General features: G+C 43.5%; 2 protein-coding genes across 3 annotated transcripts; both read right to left on the minus strand.

Moving 5' to 3' along the window:
• Window positions 1-935: 935 nt before the first annotated feature.
• GJA3 (gap junction protein alpha 3) lies at window positions 936-13406 on the minus strand. 2 transcript variants are annotated; one of them, XM_032990997.2, is made up of 3 exons: window positions 13351-13395; window positions 7931-8032; window positions 936-2959 (listed from the first exon to the last, which is right to left on the minus strand). In XM_032990997.2, exon 3 carries the CDS (start codon window positions 2940-2942, stop codon window positions 1407-1409), a length of 1536 nt encoding a protein of 511 aa, XP_032846888.1. In that variant the 5' UTR covers window positions 2943-2959; window positions 7931-8032; window positions 13351-13395; the 3' UTR covers window positions 936-1406. The 2 variants fall into 2 exon arrangements, with proteins under 2 accessions (XP_032846888.1, XP_032846889.1); XM_032990998.2 differs by lacking the exon at window positions 7931-8032 and having other exon boundaries at window positions 13351-13406.
• A 5367-nt stretch (window positions 13407-18773) lies between these two features.
• On the minus strand, window positions 18774-24983 carry GJB2 (gap junction protein beta 2). Its single transcript, XM_042793285.1, has 2 exons — window positions 24850-24983; window positions 18774-22570 (listed from the first exon to the last, which is right to left on the minus strand). Exon 2 carries the CDS (start codon window positions 22546-22548, stop codon window positions 21871-21873), a length of 678 nt encoding a protein of 225 aa, XP_042649219.1. The 5' UTR covers window positions 22549-22570; window positions 24850-24983; the 3' UTR covers window positions 18774-21870.
• Between the last annotated feature and the right edge of the window lie 701 nt (window positions 24984-25684).

Genomic DNA, 25684 nt, shown 5'->3' on the forward strand with positions numbered 1-25684 from the left:
TGCAAGATCCATCCCCAAATCTTGCTCCTTGTTATATTGAATGGAAATTCTGCAAGTGGCTTCAGTGGAATCAGATGAGACCCTTCATCCACTAGCATGTTGCCTAGATATTTTAGCCACATTTTCTGCAATGCAACATTGTCTAAATCTGTTTTCACTGACCTGTAAGACACTACAGATTGTTGTTAAAGGAAAGGGTAGAACACAACAGGAAATAATGTTGCTTTGGGAATTTTACCATTAGTAAGTTTCCTTCCCCTTACATTTTCTTGTAAGATCAAAGATCAAACTAAAATGATTAAGTACACAGTCAAGTAACTTTAAACCTACAGATCAAAATTGTTCTCAAAATGTTCAAATACTTAAAAATATGCACTCAAGTTTACTTCTAAAAAGCATTTTTCCAACAAACTTAAGCTGATATCTAATAGTCTAAAATGCAGAGCTGTACTTTATCCCATTGTTTGTCCACGGGCAACGTATGGGGCCACAATGTATTGAAACCATAATCCTTGCTTTCTGAAGAGAAATTGTTCTGTGTAATAATTTCTGAGGTGTGGTTTAAATTCCTGTCCTCCTCTAAGCAATTTCAGAAGTCATCTAAAATTATAATCAAACATGCTCAAACATATTTGTGGGCTTAAAAACATGGTGTGATCATGGTCGGCAAACACTGGATAGAAGGTCAAACCGAACACTTCCTAACAGGTCAAGAGTAAAAAAAATTATAGAAATATGAACCTCAAAAATCTATTGCAGGGGTTACCTAAACTTTGCCCAGCCAAGGACCACATCGGTGATTTGCCATGGGCACAAAGGCTTCATTAAGTCATGTTATATAGAAGAGACTGAGTCACCTTTAATATAAGAAGTTGGTCCATAGAGGTGACAGCTGCCGATAGGTAAAACACCACCCTGATGCTTGCCATAGGGCTATGTAAGATTTAAGAGGAAGAAAATAAGTCATCGCATTCGCTCATGTAGAGCTTATGTGAAAAAGGGTGGAAGTGAAGGCAAGGGCAATAGGGAGATGACAGCCAGGCACATGGGCACTAGGGATATTAACATTTTTCTCAGATTAAAGTCAGCTCCAGGGCACACAGCCAGCTGCCATCCCCACCTGTTACCTGTGCAGGCCTTCCCTATGGCTGCCCTCGGGAGATCTGCCACGGACATGAAAGAAAGCGGGATTGGTCCCCTGGCCCACGGGCTGTGCTTTGGCCACCCCTGACCTATTAGAAAATGTTGATATTTTTTTCCCCACTACAACTCACAGAGTGCAAAAACAGCAAGCGTCAAAGTTTGAAGCCCAGGCCTTCCCACCCACGCCAGGCCTGGCCTCCCTGGGCAGCTCCCCTGCCCACTCTGCCTCCTATCACCTGCTTCTCTGAGCAGAGGTGACTGCACTACACGGCCAGGTCGTCTGACCTGGCTCTGCAGCTGCTCGACTTACTGGCCCTGCTCAAGCGCCGTGTGTCTACGAGCAGCGGTGGCTCGTGCATCTCCACAGTGGTGCAGGCAGCTGAGACGGGCCGTTCCTCTGGCAGCTCCTCCTCACCCTCCACATCCCACTTGCTGGCGCTCGCCCCGCTCAGGCTGGTGCTGCTGCCGCTGTTGGCTGCAGCGACGGGTGGCCCAGCTGGGGGTGGGAGTAGCTGCTCCAGTGGCTCTTCCTGCTCGGGAAGGGGATGCCGGACACTGCTGGGGGTAGAGGAACCTGCTGAGCTGGAGGGCACCTTCTCCAGCTGCTCAGCTGCCATGTTGACCCAGTTGTGCTCCGTTGCCAGGGCACGGCTGTTGCTGTTGAAGTAGTTGACGACGGCTGGCGTGGGCGTGGGGATGGGGGTCGGGATGGTGACGGGAGTGGAGATGGGCGTGGGAGTCACAGCACGGTGCCTCTCCTCAGGAACCGGTGGAGTGACAGGGTAGCTGGGCGTGGGGGCCATGTTGGAGGGGGGCCGTGGTCTTGGAGCAGCCGCAGCATAGTACGGTGCCATAGTCACCGGGGCCAGCAGCGGTGTGACAGCGCGGGTGTCAGGCAGAACAGGGGGGGCTGCAGCAGTCGTTACCAGCACAGGTGGTGCCGGTGGTGGCAGGGTAACAGGTTTGGACTCCCCTGTTACCATGACTGGTGTCATTGTTGCAACAGGCATCTCAAGGCTGTACCGGTTTGTCATGCCCTGCTTAAGCTTCTTCCACCCCAAGTGATATATCTCAAGCATGTTCAGCAGCAGGGAGACAGAGGCCACCACCAACATGAAGATAATGAAGATGGTCTTCTCAGTGGGCCTTGAGATGAAGCAGTCCACAGTGTGTGGGCAAGGTGAGCGGCTGCACTGGTACACTGGCTTTAGCTCGAAGCCATACAGGAAGTACTGGCCCACAATGAAGCCCACCTCAAACAGCGTCTTGAAAATTATGTTGAAGACGTAGGTACGGAGCAGGGCACCCCCCATACGGATTCTACCACGTTCATCACGGATCGGGAGCTTCTCCTTCCCCCTTTTGACAAGAGGCTCCTTGATGTTATTGCTGCCTCCTCCACCACCATTGCCAGACACTGCTGCTCCTGGGTAATTGCCATCTTTGACGCTTCCTTTCTTCTTCAGCTCTTCTTTCTCTTTCCTCTTCTCCTCCATGCGTACAATGTGCAGCACATGGCCCAGGTAGATGAGGGTTGGAGTGGAGACAAAAATGATCTGCAGCACCCAGAAGCGGATATGAGAAATGGGGAAGGCTTTATCATAGCAAACATTTTCGCAACCAGGTTGCTGAGTGTTGCATGTAAAGTCTGACTGCTCGTCTCCCCAGACCTCCTCAGCAGCAGCCCCCAGCACCAGAATCCTGAAGATAAACAGTACCGTCAGCCAAACCTTGCCAATAACCGTGGAGTGCTCCTGTGCATTCTCTAACAGTCTCCCCAGAAAGCTCCAGTCACCCATTGTTTCAGATTTCTAACCTACAATAAGAACATTAGAGCAATGTTAAAAATCTCATTACACAATGCTGGGGCAGAACAGCTCGATCCTCGACAAATGACATTTCTAAAGTGTACTTCCTTTTGCAGAATATTGCGCACTTACGTTAAGAACTACATAACCCTGTGACCATGCAGTCATGGGTTTTGGTGAGCACAAAAGTGGGGTGTTTAGTGCTTTCACCTGGCTGAGACAGGTTTAAGTGTCTATACACAGCAGGCAAGAAAGATTCGTAACTAGAATTTCTACAAGATTTAAATATTTCAAAAACATGATTTCTTTCTTTACTCCACCTGAGATGCCTCTCACAGTTCTTGCCTATTTTTATAACAGATGGAAATCAGTTCAATTAAACAGAATATTCCTACTATTAATGTGAGTGCACTTGTATCAGTGTGATCTAAAGTTTGCTTAACTCTAATGATTTTACTGTTATCAGGACTTATTTACTCCAGCATTCAGAAGGTTAGTAATGACCCGGGTCTCTGCTATTTTCTTATTGTACAAGCACAGAAAAATAATTATTCAAAATCTATAGAATTTAGAGTTTAATTTTGGAATGTATACACCACTAACAAGCCTAGTCATGTTTGAGGTTATTTATTTCTAAAAAGAGAGAATAATTTTAATAACTTGAAATATTGGAAAGAATGGGAAATTCTGAGAAGAATGGTGGAAAGGTTTTCTATGCCATTTCCCCTACTGTCCTGCCAGTTGGTCTTACTGAACCACATGGACTGCAACATTATTAAGAAAAAAACAAAACAAAACAAAACAAAACCAAAAAACAACTCAAGGGCACTTCAGGAACTATGCACAGAGATTTTCTTGGAAAAATAAAATTATATCCTATGACCTTACTTCTGTGACAAACAATATTCTTAGAAGTTTCCACAAATTAATGTATGATGGGCTTCCCATGTCTAATTCTAGGAAGTAACACAACTGCTCATTTGGAAAGGCTTAAAGTACAAGATTTTTTAAGATCAGATTCCTCCCAAGCTGCCTTCAAATGAGAAATAAGCTATTATCTGCTGGTATCTCTTCAGTTATCCTTGGCCCTAATTTAAATATATGTAAGAATATTGGAATACATGTGAGAAGTACATTTTATTCTCCTAATGAACACACTTCTATATTTTATATGTCAATCTTCAACTGAAAACAAAACCCCCAAACTGTACTTTCAGCTCACTTCAAATACCTTCAAAAATACTTATAATTCAAATATAACAATTTGCATGCAGAAAAACACTATTAGAAAAGACTGATTATCCTCTTTAAAATTCTCAGAATGTTTTATAAATATAACTGCATTACACTTTAATATTTTTATTCTTATACTTATACTTCTTGTCCAAATACCCGTGTGTCGTACAATTTGCAAGAAGAAAAGGCATTCATCATTACAAGTAGGAATTTACCACTGAGAAAATGTACTATCCTCAGTATTATGTTACCGTGATTTCCAGCAATTATGTCACTGTTTTTCCCGAGGAAGCATTTCCAAAGTCTGTACTGAACTCCTTTTGGGCTTTTAGTTAAGGTAACTAAAGAAATTAAAGTTAAGTTTCTTTTTTTATAACTTGATTTTACTATGAGGCAATTAAATACCTGTAACTGCAGAATAGTATACTTTCACACAAAAAGCAACAACACATCTGTGAGTATTTTGCACTTTTGTAAATCCTGGAATACTGATTCATTTTTTATCCCCACAAAGTTAATTCAACAAAAACTGCCCTTAAAAAAAAAAATAGATCTTTGATATTCTACAAAAACACATATTCCCTTTAGCATAATTTAATTCTTTTACCAGCATAGCATGATAAACTGGAAATTACAATATTAACAATGAAATACCGATTTTGTGTGGTAATGTCCCCAGTCCTAAAACAATTTAAAATAATTTTATTGAAATATAATCTGATTTTTTTGAAGTGTATTTTTTTCCCCACTTAAAATAGTAGCCCAAAACTGAATAAACTGTTAGAATACTTTATTTTTATAATCCTACCTTAATATGTTTCTATGATTTTAAAATTTAATCCTCAATCTTAATTTTATGAGGTTTACAATATTTTGGATGGTGAAGTAATTTTAATCTTGAGAATTATTGACTTTCCAGAGAATAATTAATTAGTTTGTATCTTTTTTACTCAAAACCATTTGAAGATATACTCGTTTAGTTCCATCTTTGGACAGAAATAAACTCTTGTTTGGGAATATTCTCATTTTGAGTAGGAACAGCAAAATTAATAGTGATATTTGATGGATTAAAGAAGTTTAGCATAACCCTAAATTCTGTATTTAATTTCTCTGCTATCCTTTGCATTATTCTGTGCTTCTCAGTTCAGTTCTCTCTGCCTCACTCTTTGTTTTCTATCCAGATCAAGCAAAACAGGCAGCTCAGATAACAAGTAGTCAAAGTTACAGTTTGTTCTTTTGTTACTAATACTTGTAATAGAAAGTTTATCAATCAGCAAAAGTTAGCACATTGAGTCTTCTTTAATTCATTAATTGTGGTCCATTTTCAGCACGGCTGCCATTACCCTTGCATCCATTGGCACAGAGGCCACACTCTGTTCTATATAAAGACAGATATTACATTGTTTTTCCAAAAAAATGAAGCTGATCTGTCCTCATAAAAAATTATGTCCCCTGCACTGTAACGTGAACAGAGGTAGCAATCTTTTCTTTTCCCCTATAGACACACTGGAGTGTCTCTCTTACTGAGATCAATAGGTGAAACTGACTACAACGTAGGGGTTTTTTGTGCTTTTCTGAAGAATTATTTTGTAGTTATTATAAGAAGAAAAATAACAATTTGTAAAATGTAAAGGAAGGATGACAAATAATACCATCTAATTTATTCTCAATCATTCTCCATTCACTAATACTCCTGAAGATGTTCTTTTCTTTTTACTACATACAGGTCAACAATGCCCAGGCTGAGATAATTCAGGACACCAAAGACATGACACGAGGCATTTCTCAAAGGATACATTTGAAAAGCTGTTCTAATGCTTACATTATTAAAAAAAAAATATTTCTGTGTATCAGAATGTGCAAATTCATCCTGTACACAAAGAAAAAGTGTTTAAGCAGTGAGCAGATACGTCACAGCATCTTAGCTGCACAGAGGTGAAAACCACAGTGTTCATCTTAGTATGAATCACAGCAATCATTGCCTTCACCACAAATGTGTATTACCCACAGTATATAAATATGGGAAGAACATAATTTCCAAGGGCAATGCAAAGATACATATTCCCACTGGCTGAAGGATTCTCAGAAATCCAGGTCCCATTTCCTTCTTCGATGTCAATACATTCTCCAGTAATTCTTAAAGCAAACGTAACTCATCCAAAAATCACATCAACAATTTTAAAAGGGTACTTTGATACAAATAATGCCTAAATGACATAAAACAAAAACGGAGAGTTCACAGGACTCACAGAATATCTGAATTGTCATTGTTCAACAATAAAATACCTAAATCTAAATTTAAACAGCTACAACTCAATATTTTAGCTGAGAAAAATGTCAAGCTTTCTTTTGTAGTATTACATAAACCTTAACTGTACACTACTACTTTCAGTGATGTTGTAATACAGAGCTAATCAACTGTTAAACACTAATCTTACATATGGATTGTGAAGGGAGACATTGTTTCTTTCAGTGCTTGGAAAAAATGCAGATTAAGAAATGAAACATCTTCATCTGTATTTTATGACATTCACGCAGAAATACTTGTTATGGAAAGGAGACAATCTGTCTCAGAAAGCAATCTAATTCAATGGTATGAAAAGCAAGGACTTCACAAACCTTGGGATCATTTAATAAGAACTGGGAGGCAAATATTGTTCGTGTCACTTAAAAAATCATTCCTCTGAGACAAGTATTGAAAAATGGGCAGTTCATAAAGACTGGCATAGCATTCTAAGAATCGGAATTGTGCTATTAATGATTAGGTTTAGTACATGCACAAATACACTTTGTGGATGCTGTGTGTGTGCTTCTGTGTGTGTAACAAACAGGACAAGCACGAGAGAGAATAAATTTTAAAAGCTGTGATGTCATATATATCCATCTACAGGAGAGAAATAACTATCAAGTGTCATCTATAAACTTGCCAGTTATTATTTCTATTTATGATGTCACCGAAGAGGTTCATCACTATGCATCAAGTGTGTGAAATAAGATATTTTAATTATTTATAATTTTACTCACACCTGTTTATGTATTTATATACACATATGCAAACATACACACACATAAATAACTACACAGATATCAGAATATGACACCTGCTGTATTTATGATTTTATTATACTGGTATATCTAAAAAATGTCCCTTAGCAATTATTTAGAAATATAACAGATGTCCTTGTCTGAACATGACTTCTTAAATTCAGTCCACATTTTCTTTCATTTCTTATGACAGTCTAAAATCTTGAGACTTAGGTTTTTATCTTCAAAATTATCTAGGTTTTATAAACCAGTATGAGAAAAAAATGCTGTTAAAAGAGAAAACAACTTGTAATATTTCCTTTGTTTTTACACTAAACAATTAGGCATCTCCATTACTACCAGGTTTTTAACTCTGCTAATTTAAATCCGATTAAAGTAGTAACCCTGCACAAAGTCTGCAGTGTGACCATGTCATTTCAGACAAACTGGCAGATATGTAGGGATAGAATGAGCTACTATAATTTCCAGTGAAATCTAGTGGTATTTGATCATACACACATATATGAAACACAGTTGTGGGTGTTTCATAATTCGCAGTGGAGGTTTCATAATTCACTTTATAAACTTGTTTAAATGAGGACTTGAAAAATACCTTTCTTCTTTCTCATAGTGTCATATTTTCAGATACATCTATTATCACCTTCATTGCATTTTAAACACTTGTTAAAAATTAATTCCTTAGCTGATCTTGTTATTACCTTAAACTTACTTTACTGCTATGGAGCCTTGTCCTTAAATCCCAGGCAAAACTTCTCTTGACTTCTTCTTGACTTCACTTGACCTCTGAGTGAAAGTTTGGCCTGAGTAAAGGAAAAGCACAAGAAGTGCAGGGCTGAGCCCAGGAGGAGAAATACACCCCACCTGTTAAACTCCTCTATTCCCTGGTGTAACAAACCCTTGCTTTGATTTGCTACTCACAGAAAAAAAAACAAAAAGTAACCCCTTTTCTCCCCCGGAATACTTAAATGCCATCTTAGAGCTCTATGTTGGAATTAAAAGACAGTGACTTACCAATAAAACTCTGAAAGATGTGAAGGGTGTGGAGCTACCAGGGGACTACAGAATAGCCGTCGAACATGAGGGCAACAGTCCCTACATCCCGAGTGAGTGAAGCATGAATGAGTCAGATCTGTCAGGTGCCCAAATACAATCAGCCATACAGATCTAAAAACTGCACAGTAAGGAGTGTCCCGCCCCCCACCCCATATATACAAAGGAAAGACGAGCCTTTCTGGTGTTCAAAGACTCAAGACTCTTTTTCACTGCAGAGAAGCAGGTACCCCAACAGACAAGTATCAGTCTGAGGGGACTTCAGGCAAGTTACAGTAACTGCAAGGGAAACAGTGCTATACACCCTGTTCAAACTTCTGAAAGTACATTTTTGCCTTATGGAAACCATTTAAATATTGTTCTAGTTTAATTCTAAAATGTTCCGGTAGGATTTTCCCTTTAAATTTCCCTTAAAGGGAAGCTCTGGCTACTCAGTTCAATTCATTCTTCATACTTATGCCAGTGTCTTAAAGACCTAACACACACTCAGGATACCTAAAAGCATCCTAGACTTATGTGATTTCTTCAGTGAGTCAGCGCAGAACCCGAGTACCTTTCTGATAGTCTTTTTGCCTACAGGAAAAAAAAAAAAAACACCACACAAATTAAACAACTCTTCGTGATTATAACAAACCTTTGCTTAAACAAGCTATAAATATATTCCAAAGAATGTTTATTTATCACAAATATTTTGCATCCCTTGTGAGTTCTAAGTGAACAAGGGAGTAACTGGCACTGTTCTGGTAACTCTGAGACCAAGGATGTAACCAGAGTGAGGTAAAAGCCTGGTCAATGCAGGGAGGCCACCCAGTCGTTTTCCCTGCGATCAGTAGAAAGTGTTTGTAAGGGCCAGGTAATTCAGAGCTCACCTCCAGAAACCCCAGAACCATCTTGGGTTACTTGTGAACTCCATCATTCTGTGTGGCACTACTCACACGGGTAAAAGCAATTCAGGCTCTGCTTTATATTTAGGATTTAACTTTACTCCGAAAAGTGGCTTGAAATTCGTATCAGTGATGAAATGTTAGTGGCAACCCTTAAGGAAGAAATGACACGCCCCCACACATGCACACTTCGGTGGGCAAGGGCCACAACAATCCCGGATACAAACGCGCCACTGCATTTTCTGAGGTTTTTTGTGAGGTTTGGACACCTTTCCCTGCCACACCAGGCTCAGTTATCACTCCTATCTCCGCGCACCGCTGCCTGCAGGCGGCTCCCTCGGTGGGGCAGGAACAACGGGCACTCACACCGCAGTCCCTCAGGGAGGCGTTTGAAGCAGCAAGGCCCTTTCTACCTCCTCAGCACGATGAGCAGAACTCAGCCTCGCCCTGCCCCTTCCCTGGCGCCCAGCCCAGGGCCGAGGGGCACGGCAAACGGGCAGAGGCCCCAAGCTGGCTCCAGCCTCCCGCTCCCAGCGCAGGCTCCGAGTCCGCCCGCCGCCACGTCCCCTCCGGCCGAGCCCCCCTCGCCGAGCTGCGGGCCCGTGCCCTGAAGCCGCCTTGCCGAGCGGCACAGCCCAGGGTCGCTCTACTTACGCTTTGCGGGAGCAAGGCTATTTTAAGTAGCAAAAGCTTAACTCGTTCAGAAGAGTCCAGACCGTGTTGGCGCATAGCTCATTTAATGGGGGGGGGGGGGGGGGGGGGGGAAGCCTCCCAACCTCCCAACTTTGCTCGGGCTGTGGAAAAAAGCGGCGGAGGGGGTTGCAGGGGCGGGGCGGTACGCGCCGGGAGGCCGGTGCCCAGCGCCCTACCTGCTGCCTCGGCTGGCAACGTGCCCCTCGGGCGGCCGGCTGCCCACAGCCCGCCTGTGGCAAGGGATCTCTGACAGCCTCCCCTGTAGGCACCGGGCACCCGTCACTCCCGCTCTCCCCTCCCCTCGCCCGCCTCCCACAGCGGGCAGAGCCGCCGGCTTCACATGCAGCCCCTTCCGAGGGGCTGTGGGCCGGGAGCCCCGTCTCCTCACTCGGGAAGCTCCGAGAGAAGCAGCCGGGGCGTTTGCCCTTCTCTCCCTGGCTTTTAAAACGTTGTCACTGTGCAGATAATCCATCCTCCTTCGCGGGCTAGGGTGGGATTTCCCGAGAAATAAACAGCTTCTTCCTCCGAGAGGATAAAAGCGCAAAAAAACCCTCCCAGCTGGGATTTTTGCCCGCCCCACAGGGCTCCGCTCGAAGTCAGCCGGCGGGAGCCTCTACCTGCACGCCCGCCCCCGCCTCCTGCTCCCCCTCAGAAACGGCGGTCCCGGCCGCCCGGGAGGCGCTCGGTAGCCGGGGCACGGCTGCCGGCACCAGCTGCCACACCTGGACGGCCGCGGAAGAGGGGTCGTGGCCCAGGTGGCCTCTGGCCCAGCGCCGGGCTGCCGTGAGGAAAACATGTGTCCGGCCGAGGCTCGCCCGGGCGCACTCACACTTACACAGACACACACACACACATTCCCCCCCCCCCCGCTCTCCCTCACAGGGCGGAGCAGCGCCGCCCGGTGGCGGCCGCGCGCCGGCGGTTGGCGGGCTCGTAACGGCCGGCCGGAGCCGGCTGGCTTGCCCGGGAGGCGGCTGGACGGGTTCCTTACTGCCCCTAAACCTTAAAGGAGAGAATCTCACTCCCATCCATGAGGTGTTAGATATATCTTAAGGCAAAAATAATAATAAAAAAAAGCCCCTTCCCTCAAAAAAAAAAAAAAAAAAAAAGTTCTTCACAGAAAAGGGCGCTTTTTCCTGAGAGGAGGTAAATTTTGCTGCTGCTGCCGGCGTGTTCTGTATGGAAAACCCCACAGGGCTGTGAGCCCCCCCAACCAGGATGCACCACAGGCAATGGCTACCGCCCTTCGGTCGAGGTAGATCCTTTGGTTTCCACAGTGAAGGCAGCATTGCATCCTTGCAGTATTTCAAGAGACTTGTCAAATTTTATAAATGACAAGCCTGGGTCTTCAAAGTTTGAGAGTCTATACCTGGGACTGAGCCTATGTTAGGAAAATAAGGCATTATGGATAATTTTTTTGAAAAGTTTTTTCCCCTGGATTCTCCTCATCCAAGATTAGCTGTCAAGCTGTTGTGCACAGACCATTTGAAAAACCAGATCAGTTGCAATTATTTTCACAATGGTGATTTAAAGGTGGTTCTTGATATTCTCAGCATCAGTACAAAAATTATTACTATCATCTATATTTTGACTAGGCTTTTGTGTATTCTTTAGTGTTGCCCTGAGAAAGGAAAACATTAGTCAGTGATTTAAACAAGCATGACTCCTAAACAATAACGTATGAGTTCCTGTTGATAGCTACAGTCTGAGAGATGAAAATTTAACCAGACCAGATCATTCCCAAGGCTTTCTGTTGTTCTACTCAGTAAAAATACCATCCATGAAAAATTTTGAGACACTTTGAGGAGCTGTGTGTAGCAGAGGACTGGTGACAAACTAAACCAGACCATCCCCATGTTCTTGTATCATTGCAACGCTTGGTTGCTCCCCGTAAGTCTTTCAGCTGAAAACACTAAGAAGGAAGATCTCTGTTGACCTAAGCACTAGTGGTGGCACAAGGACAAATGACTCTATTCAGAGATCGGTGATCTATCTGAAACACAGTGTTTGTAAGTGTAGTAGTATTGCAGTGTGGATCCTGAAGCAGTGGAGCATGAGGGGCCATGTTAGGGTACAGGAGGGAATCCCAGCAACCCCAGTAACTCCTGACATTGTAACATCCTTCATGCAGTGAAGTCCCTCAGCTCATCAGGTCAGCTGAAGGGCAGGTTTGATTTTTGGGAGGGCTAGAGAGAGATCTCTCACTTCCAACTACCTGTCTGAAAGGTTTAATAGAATGAAGCACTGGGTGTTTCCATGATGGCTTTTTCAGTTTCTGGAATGTTTCAAGTGGTATTCCCCACTATCTATACAAACTAGACACCTTTTTGTAGGAAAAATATTCTTACTCAGGAGAAAGGTGAGCCTTTCAGTACTGCCACAGAAGGTTTTTAAGATACAATTCAATACATTTCAAACAGAGATAATCTGATGCAGTGCCTGCCTACCATGGGTCTACACCCATCAGCTAACAGTTTCCAAGAATTCCCGTCTGGGTTCTGACAAGAAGAGATTTGGACTGTCAACAAAATCCTCTGGGACATTTGTAGAAGATGAGACAGGCAACGATGCAAAAATCCTGGGGGAAACTTGAAGGGAGCAACTTTAAAAATAAAGGACCAATTATGTACTGGTGAAATCCCAAGCATGAAAGCATGTTGAGGGGATATGGAGGGCTATTTGTAAGTCGCATACTAGAACAGGAGGAAACCTGTTCTAGTATCTAAAACCAAATAAGGGGGAAAAAGTAGAACTTGTCTGCCTGAGGAATTTATTCAGAAGGAAGATATTCTCAGATTTAAACAGTGGTGTTAAAACCTGTCTCTTCATGTGGACTTTCTGACAGAGGGATTTCCATGAAAGAGCCATCATGCTAGCATCCTGTCATTTATCTTTAAAGGTGCACAGCACTGCCAGTGGCTAGATGCCACTTTAGTGTGCTCCAAATCCCTAGGTCCTTATTATGTTTAAAGGGTTCCCTTCATTGTCATTAACACCAGATAGCAACATAAGATTTAAGGTGACATTCAAATTTTTACATTAAAATGCATATTTACATCATTTTCAGCCTTCCTTTAATTATCTCCTTTAGTACCACTTTTTGTCTTCCATCCAAGCCTCCACACAAGTGGCAACCCCTGTTCCACACGTAGACAGACCTTTAGCAGTATATGATTTGGCTGGCACAGAAACAAAGTAAATTCAAGAAGCGTGTAGACAGAACAGTCAGGCAGGTACTTTTAAAGATCAGAATTATCAGGTTTGAATGGCAAGGTACAAAGAAAGAAGATCATAGACACCAAGCTTTATGAAATGATAAAAAGATCTTGTAAGTTAAGGAGATATATCTTGATCTTAGTCTGATCCTGAGCTGCTGCTCAACAAGAAAAATGGACCTTTTTCAGATCAGTATTGATCCAAAACAGTGTTTTACCCCATACTATTTCTAATTTAAGCATCTATTTTGAAGTACAGAAGAGTATTGCTCTTACCATCACTGTGCATCCAAACTCGGTTTAGTGGAAGGACCCCTAAACTGCCACATGTTGTTAGTCGTAAACAAGCCACGCCAAAGTGATATGTGGCTCAGCAGTGCTGATAGCAGTTCTGTCCATACAGGCAGCCTAAAAAAAGAGCTACAAATGCTTTCAGCTCAGCTTGTTGTGGCACTGCGTGGTATGTCAATAAAAAGAATTGCGCTTGACATGCCACTGTGCTACAGAAGATGGCACTAAAGATATTTAAATGCTAAGAAAGGGTGCTGCTACTTCAGGAGGCACAGTTTGAAGCAAGGGGGATTCAAATATTTTCTTCTCTAGTTTTTTTATACGTGGATTAATTGAAAGACTTTAGAACTACTTATCTACTAAATAAAATTGTAATAAAAAACCTGAAATAGTAGTTTAAGCTCATATTATATAGTAATTATTATACCAATTAGTGATTAGTGTTCTGTTAGACAGTACTGACAAGCATGTCAGACAACACAGAATACTAACAAATAAGAACTGGTGACAGGAAGAATTATTCTTGTTTCTAATTTGTAGGAAGAGTTATTGTGACTTCTAGTTTGTAGGAATGGAGGCACAGGAAGACTTAATGACTCGTCCTAGGTTATACGGTTCTGAGAATGGCACTGAGGCTGGTGTTTTACCCACCAGAACAGCCTTCTTCTCAAAAGTGCTTTGGGAAGTGTGGGAAGTCTCTTAATACAACAAAAAAATCAGGCTGTTCTGGGATATGTACCAGTGAGATATTTTCAGGTCATCTTCATGGAAGCAGAATTTCCATGTGAGATGTAGAAGAGGAAGAACTGTAACTGTACAAGCCAGGCATCTGTTAGGAGGAAGGATCAAAAAAGAGAGACACAGGACATGCAGAATCCTGAGAGGAATGGTGCCTTTTTTCATTCTGTCCTGGTATGATGTTTTTTTTTTCCACACTACTGGCAGAAATTTGAAGAAATAAAAATATTGATATTTTAAATACATTAATGCCTGCCACCAGCATGGCAGGAAGCTAACTGAGCTAAAACCAAATCAAAATGCAGAGTTCAAATAGTTCTCTGTTGAGTTAGTGAGTTAAATCAGCTCATACAAAGATTGAGAAGAGGTTGCACTGGAGCAAGGGAGATGGCCAGGAGGTGAGAAGCAGGGCCAGTAGAGAGTTGCAGAGAGCAGGGAAGGTACAGCAGCTAGAGAGGGGAAAGGCAGTAAGACTTTTGCCTTTCTAGAAGCAGTCACTTATGAAAATACAGCCAGAGGCTGTGGTTTGAAATTGCAGTGTGTGTAGCAGCAAATAAACTTTACGTGTTGCCATTCCCTCCACCCCTTCCGCTCACTCCCTGCAGCTCTTCTTGCCCAACACCATGGCCTACTGCCCCACAGTCACGTCAGCATAGAAGCTCATGTGGCCTTGCTGTAAGCTAGATCAAGGAATTGATCCAGCTAAAAATCTATGCAGCAAAGCAAAACATTTGTTTCTTCATCAGCTACAACAGTCAACCAATCCAGTTCTGAGCGCAGCTGTGCAAGAAACTGTCTGGCACAGTAAAGGTCCTGGAGCGGAGGCACTGTGTTGAATGGGGTGGGAGAGAGACACAGACAGGATAAGAATGAGCAGGAAGGGATGACATCAGTGTTACTGCCCTAAACTGGTACTACCAGTGAACAATTCATAGTGCCAAATCACAACCAAAGCTCCTAAACAAGGGTGTTCTTTTTCATTGTATTCGAGATAAGAGAAAATACAGTATGTTTTTTCAGGAATATACCTTGCTGACGTGCACAATGAATTTGTAAAGGCCTCAAATACTGTCTGTCTTCCACAGAAAGGAACAGAAATAAATATCTTGCTTTGAAAACCAAGCTCATGTATAGCAAAATTTCTCTACAAAATTTGAACTGCTGCACAACATGATGGTCTGCCTTTGAAAAGAAAGAAACCAGAAACACAAAACAGCATGCTATTGCTGTGAAACTTCTCCTGGATGCAGACCAGGCCTCAGTGAACTCCACCAATGTTCACATGTATAGTCAACTGGGCAGCAAAACTGAAAATTGATCTGGGTTTTTGGTCTTCCTCCTATTGGGAGGAAGGCCTATTTTGTGAGACACAAAACCGAGGCAGAAGGAGCTTTTTATTCACTCTGCTGAGGAGAAAAAAAAAAAAAAAAAGAAAAAATCCCATCACCAACTTAATTTAATTACAATTTTATTCACTCACAAGGCCACCTCATACACTTTGTCAGGTGGAATTTATTATAGCGCAAGAATGTATTGTATTATTAGAATTTCTAAAAGCACAGAGGAACCATGCTGACAGAGATCATACTGGATAGACCCAGCACTGACAGGTAGATTTGACTTTATATGAAAAAGATTTTGATTCAGCAGCTGAGCTTTGGCTCAGCAAAAGGAACGTGTACAAGTGACTCTTTCAGTTGGGTCCCCTTCCTCACGGATTTTAGAAGTTCCCTCTGTCCTAGAGCACAGTGCTATATCTAGACCATCTTCAGCAGATGTTGGACCGAGTTGCCACTTAACAGTCCTCAGTGATGGAAAGTCTGTCATCCAACTCAATGCTCAGCCCTCTTCAGAGAAAGGTTGTGCTGTGACTAGACTACATCTCATTGCAGTGTAAGCCTATTACTTCTTGTCCTTTCGCCAGTAGATGTAAAGGGCAACATCTTCATCTTTGCCACAATATTCTACATATTTGAAGAGTGCTGTTGGGTCTTTCCTCAGACTTTTCCAAGCCAGCTAACTTCTTTCAGGCCTTCCTCACAGCTTCTGTGTTTTAAGATATTTGGTCATACATTATTCCTGACTCCTGGATTTCTCCAGCTGATAAATGGGATTTTGGGGCAGATGGGGCCTCAAAGTAGAGTTTAGATAATGTCCTTCAGGTGCTAACAAAGGTGGAAACATTATTGCAAACATCCTATTTTTGACAAATCTTTAATGCATACCAGTATGATATTTTTCCAAGTCAACAAAGTTATTGACGTATGTTCCACTGATGACCTAATACAAACTCCAGCTTTACTCTACAAAACTGTTCTTTGCTTCAGAAAAGGCCTCCATCCTACAGTTCTGCAAGAGCTTAATGTTTCACAATAGTAGCATTTAGTCCTTCCTAACTTCTCAAACTGCTTTTGTTAAAGTACTTCTGGTGATAAAGATCTTATTGAATTCTAAGCCTATCTCCCCATGTACCTGCAGCTCCTCCCAGCTGCATCCAGTTTATCCCATTTGGTGGATCCTCACACTCTGACACTGAGTCATTAATAACTATTTTACTGCTATACACAAAAGCTTTTATCATGGCATAGGCAGAAATTATTCATGACAAATCCATGTTGCAATGTCTCAGTTTTCTATCAGATAACAGTGACATAATGATTTAGTCAGTTGTTCCTCTCTGTCTGTGTGCACAAGCGTGTGGTTAAGTGTAAAAATTGTTTTTGTTTATTTATGCTGGAGAGATTGTGGAAGCTATTTAAACTGTATATTAAACACTCAGTCCTTGGAAAGGATGCAACACCTAGGGGAGGGACATGACTAACCACCCTAAGCAGACATTACACTAATGATGCAACATACAATAGGTTTGAAATCTTTACCACACAAATAATTATAAAATAATTTTTCTGGCACCTGTTGCAATGATCTCAACAGACAATGCTTGATTAAACTGTTCTGCTCCCTGTGAACATGACATAGTTGTCACCTTTAACTTGCAGTTGGGGAAACTCAGAGTCAGTGAAATCAGGGTTGACTCTGTGTACTAGGACTGCTATAATACCTTGAAATCAAGTGAAAGAAGTCTTGTGACAAAATAAATGTTGATAGTTGGATACCAAGCAGATATCAAGTTTTCCAGTCACCCCATTAAAAGAAGGTGCAGCATTCCTGTCAACATGTGGATCGCTTAGAGGTGTGGGAGTAATTTTTATGTATTGTCTTAAAGATAGAATCTCAGTAGAAAATGATCTGCAAAACACTTTTAAACCAAATTTCATGATCCTGACTCAAACAGTTTTAAGACTAGTATTGTCTTTCCCAGCTGACAAGCCTATATTACCATAATTGCCAAGACAACAGAAAAGATATACCTTGCCTAAGCACATAAGCCTGCCCAGCACTGCTTGTCCACTGAAAAATGCCGCCTGATTCAGACCAGTGTGACTGCATTCGCACACTACGGTCTTTATTATCCTGGGTACTGTGCTAGGCTGCGAGTGAAGTGCTGGTTCTTAGCAGCGCACAGAATATACAGTGGTGTTCAAAACATTCATCTACAACCCGCAGTGATTTCTAGCTCAGCTGTGTAAGTTCTCTATTAGTTCAGGCAAAACATGTTTCCCTAAACTGTATGTCATATGGATACCATACCACTCCTTTAACAGAAAGGCTTTTGCAAGCATCTGTCTACCTGATGGTATTCTTGGAGAGCACATTTTTTAGTAGATGGCTTATTCAAATACAGTGGATTGAGCACAGAGCCGGCAGATGTAAAATAATCATTGAGTTAGTGGCAGTGATTTAATGGGAAGAAAAAGGGAGAAGTTATGTGCAATTATAAGGCCAATTCTGAGGTTGAATTCTATGGTAGTACTGGGAGACCAACCATAGCAGGGGCAAGCTATGTTCTCAAAGGTGGAAAGTCAAGAGGTGTGACTTGTTTCCTCAGCTAGGCTTGCTGATTAAAGCTTAATACATTTCCAAACATAGGTTATAAAGACTTTGTTTTGGTGGCTAGGGAGGCTTATAGAGAAAATACCCAGGTCAGAGCTGGGCCAGCTTTACAGAAGAGAAATATATTCTGTAAAAGAAAATTTCAATGACAAGCTGGGTTAGTCAGATGGAGAAAAAAGTATATGTACCTCCTGAACTGTCTTGAAGATCATTAGCATTAATCTTAGCTCATTAAGCCTCTGATAGTTACCATTACTCTTGCCACTGTCTACAAACAGGTTAAAATGACTGTATAGATAATAAGATGGTGAAAAATCCAAAGAAACTTGTAATTAACACCCAGGGTAGTGGCTGTCCTGAATATCAGAACAGGTGGCCACAAAATACAGTGCAGTTCTTTGAGTGTGATTTTGTTGCATGGTAAATCACATTAGTTTAAGTTGCAGGGGAGGGAATTATGATTAGGGAGAAAAGACTAATTTTTACCAAGTTCAGTTTGTAGTAAAGCGCTCTTAGCTGCTGCTTACTTGCTGCAGTACACTGTTTACAAAATAAAGCAATTTTTAACAGTGTTGTTATTTTAAATTGAACTTCCATGGCACAGGAGTGCTCTTCTCTGTATAGACTATATAATTTGTCTTTTATATTCTTGCTGTCATATAGGAAATAACACAGTACATTGGCTCGTGGTAACTGTAAAACATCTGAGGGATTTATTTTTGTCTAAGAAAACCTTTATTAAAGGTAATTCTATATCCAGAAGTCATAAATACAGATTTACACTTTTGATCCCCTTTTAAAGCAGTCTTTCTCCCATGGGAGTTAGTTTTTTTCTTTCTCCAGCTGGGTCTATGAGTTAATGGTGAAGTTTGCTTCCCCTCCTCCCTCCTCCTTTGACAAACATGTTTGTAGTTTTGGTTTCAAGGTTTTGGATGAAAGTTTAGCTTGATGAAGTCAATGGTGATTTTCCCTGGTGATTTCAATTACAGTATAATTCTAGCCAGTCTCACTCCAACACTAACCATCCCAGTTTGGATACCACATTATTTGACATTTTATATCCTGGATACACTGAACAGTGAGGAATCAACCTCTTTTACAGTTACAACTTCAGAGTTGCTACTTCTCTTTTCAACACTCTTGCAATCTTCATTCTGAGAAGAGCCTAGGAACAAAGTGCCAAAAATGTAGATACTTCTAGTGTATTTGGGGAAAGAACACACAATTCCAACAGAGCAATGTATTTTAATCTGTATGAAATCCATTTGTAGGATGTCAACCATGTAATGTAGCACATGTAGCAATAGGTGCAATGCCTATGTTCCTATGAAATATGTTCCAAACTTTTTTCCCTACAAAGCAGCTATTTAGCCAAATTTAATGTTCACAGAAAATGAATCTCAGAGAGAGACAGTAAATATGCCGCGATAGAGCTATTACCACCTGATGCTGCAGTTCCAGACCAAAGTCCCCTCTTGAACACTTCCAGACACTTTCCCTATTTCTATCTTTTTTCCCTTTGTTATAATCTGGTTGTCAAACTGCTAGCTGAAGATAACCTCATAGCAATAGCGTTACCAGTTTTGGTGTGTCTCATTCCAAGTTCCAGTTAAACTCAAAGGCAGGCTGGGAAAACAGTCCCTCCCCTATGGAGCTGGTTAAGTTATTTATCACCAGCCTTTTCCAGCTGCAGTTCCACTAGTATAAGGCTGACTTAGACAGCACATCTCATTTCTGGTAGGAGTCACATATGTGACCTTCCGCTATCAGCTCATGAAGTCTGCAGGGTAACAGGCAATGTAACCAATTGAAAAAACAACCTGCAGCAGAAGGCTAAAATCCTTACAGTAGCCCTTTAGCTACTAAATGTACTACCGGTGCACACATTTGCCATTATGGTAAACAGATTTTCATCAGACACATTAGGTAATACACAGCACGTACAAGTAATACAGAAAACAGACACAAGAGTGCTTTATTTATAATTTCAGAAAAAAAAAAATAAAAACCCTGTTGTTACAAAAGAAATGTAATACTAGAGCACTGGGAGTGTAGATAGTTTGTTCTCTTTGTACTTGTACACGGAACAATGCAGGAACTTTACCAAGAACAAACCTGCTATGTGCCAAGCTTTGTTCTTTAGAGTTGAATTAAGGATGTTTTCATAGTCCAGATTTCCAGTTCAGCTCATTATTAATGACTTTTCATCTTTTTGTTCATGCTTCTGATGATGGTGTTTTTATGATTTTCTTGCTCCCCTCTTAGATGACAGATTTCCATCTGCAGTCGAATTGTAACACTGGATGTAGCTCACAAGGAATGGGATCCTGCTTATGCTTGGCTTCCAGTGCACAGTGAGGGGTCATGAGTCTTAATTCATGCAGCTTTGTTTACTCCAACAGTGATGAACTTAAATGTGCAGTAAGGGATGGATGCAAATAGAGAAGCTGAGATAGAGTTCATTCATTTTGAGGAAAAGCCAGTTATTAAAGCTACGGAGCATAAATACCCAGCATTCTAGAAGTGGGTTCAATAGGCAGGCACTTGGGAGCTAAACTGTGTTGCTGGATGTGCTGGTGTAGCAGCATATGACAAGCATAAAACATGTTTTGAAACTGCTTTGGAGAGACAAGACCAGACTGACTCACAGTTCTTCTAGTTTGTGATACACAATTCACAGCTCAGCAATGTGAACTTTAAGAAAAAGATCAAGTTCCTCCTCATTTCTGATTGGGTCCCTTTGCTATTTTAGCTCTGAAAGTTGTCTGCAATTCCTGCTAGATCTACTGTAAGAGGAAGGATGATTCAGTCTCACAATGTGGAATGTCAGAGAGACTGGGACTGGTTTGATGGACTCAGCTGAAAGGTACCTCAGATAGATAGGGAGACAGTTTTAGGAAGAAAAGCTGTGGAGGTTGGATAGGGAAAAGGGACTGAAGGAAGGAGCACTGGTAGGTGCACTCTACTGCATATAATGCTGTAAGTTGAAATACTTCTTTTGGTTAACAAACAGAATGAAGGCAATTTTTCTTGGCTTTTACTGAAAAAAAACTTTTAAGGGTACACAGCTGAAGGAGGCACAGGCGGTAAGAAGTCTCTTCATTGAATAAAATCTACTGTACTGAGATTCTTCACAAAGTGTTGGGGGAGAACAACAGTGTTGGGGAAGACAGTTGCACTGCCCTCACCTTCTCAAAGATGGCAATCCTTTTTCCACTTGACCAAGAGAATGAAAAAGCAAACTTCATTCCTCCCACTGCTACAGCCCCTGTGCATGGAGTGGGGTAGCACTGGCCTAATGGCATTCACAAGCAGTTGAGATTGGCCACCCCCAACCCTGTAGGAGATGCTGCTTAGTGCAGGTGAGGAGATAAAAAGCCGGAAGTTCCCCCCAAAACCCTTCACCCCACTTTTGACCAAAACTCTCTGTTACTGACTCGCCTCTGAAGCTGACACAGTGTGTTTGTGATTCCTGGCTCTCCTTTGGGCACTAGAGACTTCTCTGGGCCTTTCCGCTCCAACTCTTTGAAAAGCGACTCTGTCCCAACAACAGGATCCCAGCAGTAGGCATGCTTGGGAAAGCCGCTGCCAGAAGGCTGCTCTTTCTATTTGTGGATGCAGGAATACAGAATTAGCTCTTGATCTTTAAAACCCACCTCAGCGGCGGCTTCCCAGGGAGGCTATCATTTTTGAAACATGAATGAATGTTCATTTTTATCCTTTTCCTTGAGTGTGAAAATATTGCTGGTTGTTTTCTGATACCTAAGAAAGTTTGAGGGAAATGGGGAGCTAGGAAATCCTGAAACTGGGGAATTACTTTAAAACTGTTGTTTTCCTGGACTCTTTCATGCAAATTTTTATCACTAGGTAACACAACTCAGCCAGATTCAACATCATGCAGATCCCAGACACAGCAAGCATGAAAATAGTAAATGTGGTTTTCTCAGTGGGCCGAGACACAAAGCAATCCACTGTGTTGGGGCAGGGCCATGCGTTGCACTTCACCAGGCGAGGCATCTGGTACCCATCGTACATGTAATAGAACACGTACATGAAGACAGCTTCAAAGATGATCCTGAAGAAGATGCTGCTGGTGTACGTCCACCACAGGGGGCCCCGAATGTGAATCTTTTCATTTTTCAGCTCTTCAATATCTATTTTCTCACCATTTCTGAATCGCCTTTTCTTCTCATGCCTGGTGTAAGCTACGTGCATGGCCACCAGCAACGCAGGGGTGGAAACAAAGATCAACTGCAGGGCCCAGAGCCTGATGTGAGAGATGGGGAAAAAGTGATCATAGCAAACATTTCTGCACCCAGGCTGAAGTGTGTTGCAGACAAAATCTTGTTGTTCATCTCCCCAGACTCTCTCTGCAGCCACAACCAGGATCATGATACGGAAGATGAACAGGACTGTGAGCCATATCTTCCCGATGCTGGTGGAGTGTTTATTTACACCTCCTAAAACAGCCTGCAGAGTTCCCCAGTCCATCTTCTTTTCTGTGTCCTTTTACCTGCAGGACGACATAATACACCAAATGGTCATTTTTCAAAGGGTGAAAAAACATCTCCAGACCTTCTATGAACAAGAAGGCTTCCTAGTACTCATTCAAGAGTCATAAGAAAATGCAAGTCACTTTCACTGATGTCACCCACATGTGTATGGATTCAAACAGCTTATTACACTCTCTCCTTCCATGTATTTATGATGGGACAAGCATGCCTTTATATATTCTCAACATATCCTCCGTGAATCCTCTATGTCCTACTTCCCTTTCTTGAGATATTTCCCTTTCTGTAGTGGACTCTCGTCAGTGTTTTGCCTCTCAGTATATTCCCCAAAGCAACAGAAATTACTATCACTGACAAGTTAAGGCCACATCTAGACAAAGTAGACTTCTCTAGTACTTTTCACAGGATTTTTCTGCCAATGCCACAGCCCTAGAAGACTGGGCTGGTGCTTTGTTTGCCTCCGAGGTAAGTACCACTTGGCCTTCTTCAGCAGAAGCCCTCACTCCACCCAGATACCTCCATCAGGCCTCCAAGGCTTTCTGCTGCAGCTCGGACATGGCCCTTCATCTCAGAAGTACAGCATTCGATTTTACCAACACTGCTGAGAAGTCTCAAGCCAGCTCTGTCAGGGCTGTATGCATATATAGCACAAATCAACAGGCAAAGGAGGATACCACAGAGCCTGCCCTTCCACATTCATCGCTATCTCCTCCAAAAAGGAGACAAGCTGAGCCATAGAGTTGAGAGGAAAAAGCCCTCAGCTAAAGAGTTTATGTTGATTTTCTAGATGCTATCACACCCCAGCAGAATAAACAGCAGGTCAAACTTCAAAGAAGCACCATTTCAGCTTTCCTCCTAACTCCTGAAAACTAAAATCCACACTCTTTGCCCCCTTGAAAGTTAAGGGTGAGTTTTGCTGAAGTCAGAATTCAGTCTCAGGGCTCAGCTTTCAGTGATCGCAGCCATTTGGAAACTACCACTGAATTGGACAAAACATTTTGAAAACAGAGCTGGGAGCTTGCATAGCTGGTCCATCATCTTCCAAGGCTAGGGCTCAACTTTGCTGTGTGGGAGAGCCACACTGGCCGTGGAGAAGAGCTCCGTCTTGGCGCAGGCTGTGCGCTGTGGCGAGAGCATGGTACCTTGCAATACCACACTGGTCGAAGTTTTCAAAATCTCATTCTCACATAACAGATTAAAAAAAAAATAAATAAATAAAATAACTTCTCTGCTCTGGTGTAGTTACAACTAAAGGACTAGCATGCCCCAGCACATTCCCTTGGTACAAGGGCCTAGCTTGTACTGACAAGCCTTGAGGCAAGAGGGAGAGGTCAGATTTACAGTGATCAAAGGTGAAATTGGGTAAGAAAAAAAAAAAAAAAAAAAAAGCTTTGAGAAGGTGGTTGGAATTCCTTAGACATCTCATGTGCGGCTTCTGCTGAAACCAGCAGCATTTGATGCAACTTTTTACATTGACCTAAACTCTAGACTATGATCAGATACCTGCACCTTTCTGTTAAGAATTTCCTCATGTCTGTTGCACAGTCACTAAAATAAAGTCAATGAAACCTTCACAAGGGGCAGATCAGGACTGAAGGAAAGTATTTGAAGTGTATATCCCAGTGGGATGACCAACTCGGGCTCCCACACTGCAGTTCTGAACCCGGGCTGCAAGATTAAGGGGAAAACATCTCTCCCTGCTCATCTGCCTCTAGAGAAACACTGAAATTGGCTGTGGGGACTGAGTGAACCTACCGGGACACTCACGCTGCCAACCAAGACCTCATTTATTGGAAACCGCTCGAAATCTCCACTTGGCGGTTACAAGCTGGACGCCCCGAGGCCGCGGTTCCTGCCGCTGCGCCCAACTCCGCTCCCGCTCCGCGCCGGGGCGGACACGGAGCCCGCAGCGGGAAACCCCCGGCCGATCGCCATCGGCTCCTGCCAGCAGACACACGCGTTTCCAAACGCCACTTTCGGCTTAGAGGCCCCACGGCTGCTCCCGGAGCGCCGGCTGCGCCGCGGGAGCGCCCCGGGACGCTGCCAGCCCGGCCCGGGCCCGGGGCGGCCGGTCCCAACCCAAGCGCGGCCGCCACGCCGACGGGTCCGCGCAGGCACCCGGGGGCCAGGCGTGGGTACCGGGTCCCCCCCGCCTCGCAGCGCCCCTCTCCGCTGCCGTCGGCCCTCCGCGATCCCTGCCCCGCCGGCACGCTACAGGAGCCGCTCGGGGCCCGATCCCCATCCCGACCCCCGGCACACGGGAGCCGCTCCGGACCCTCACCTGGCACGGCTGGGCAGGGCACCCGGGACGCGACCGCCGCGCCGCGCTGCTCCGCTCCCGGGTCCGGTGGTGCCCGCGGAGCGGCCGGTTCCAGCCTCGCCGCCCCGGAGCTTTAAGGTCCCTCCCTCCCCGTTCACCTGCCGCCCCTTTTAACCCGCCCCTCGCCCGCCTCTGCCCGCGCCCGGCTCCTCCGGCCGCCCGGGAGGCGGTGGGGAGCCCGGGGCGGGGCAGGACCGGGGGGCTGGGCCGGGGCCGCCGGCCAGGCCCCACGCGGGGCGGGAGCTGCTGGGGCCGGAGCGGGGCTGCAACAGCCCCCGGTGCCCCCCGAGGGAAGCGCCCTCGGGTTGGTCCCGGGTGTCCTCGCCCAGAGCCCTGCCAAGGGACGGGCGGCGGGCAGAGAGGGCGCGGTAACCCTGCGAGTGGTGCCCCGTGCCGGGGTGGATTCCCGAGTGTTAGCAGAAAACGTGTCCCAGAGGGAAAGCCAGTCCTGTGGGACCCTCCGAAAGTGCTCCAGTGCCGCGGCAGCCCGAGGGAATCGTCACCGTGGGCCAATTCGGACAACGGTCAGCTACAACGCAGCTCCCAGAGGCTTTCTGTAGGGTGAGGCAGGGCTGGAGAAAGAAACCTCAGAGACCTTCTTAGCTGGCTTGAGTTTGGAAGTCAAGGAACAACTAACTGCTAATTTGATACTAACAGGTTGAATGATATGGGTAGCCAGACATAGGGATAACAAAGGCAGCAGGTGGCTAAGAACAAGATAGAAATAAGATTTAAGATTGTTTTCCCTTTGAAATGTTGTAGGCTTTCTTACAGCTGTAAGAAACCTTTCTGGTAT

This window comes from Tyto alba, unplaced genomic scaffold (assembly GCF_018691265.1).
Source record: "Tyto alba isolate M040663 unplaced genomic scaffold, T.alba_DEE_v4.0 Super-Scaffold_2, whole genome shotgun sequence".
NCBI classification, from domain to species: domain Eukaryota; kingdom Metazoa; phylum Chordata; class Aves; order Strigiformes; family Tytonidae; genus Tyto; species Tyto alba.

Bases quoted from the DNA above. Each gene is read 5' to 3' on its own strand.
- GJB2 (XM_042793285.1), bottom strand. From the start codon at position 22,548: ATGGACTGGGGAACTCTGCAGGCTGTTTTAGGAGGTGTAAATAAACAC.
- GJA3 (XM_032990998.2), bottom strand. From the start codon at position 2,942: ATGGGTGACTGGAGCTTTCTGGGGAGACTGTTAGAGAATGCACAGGAG.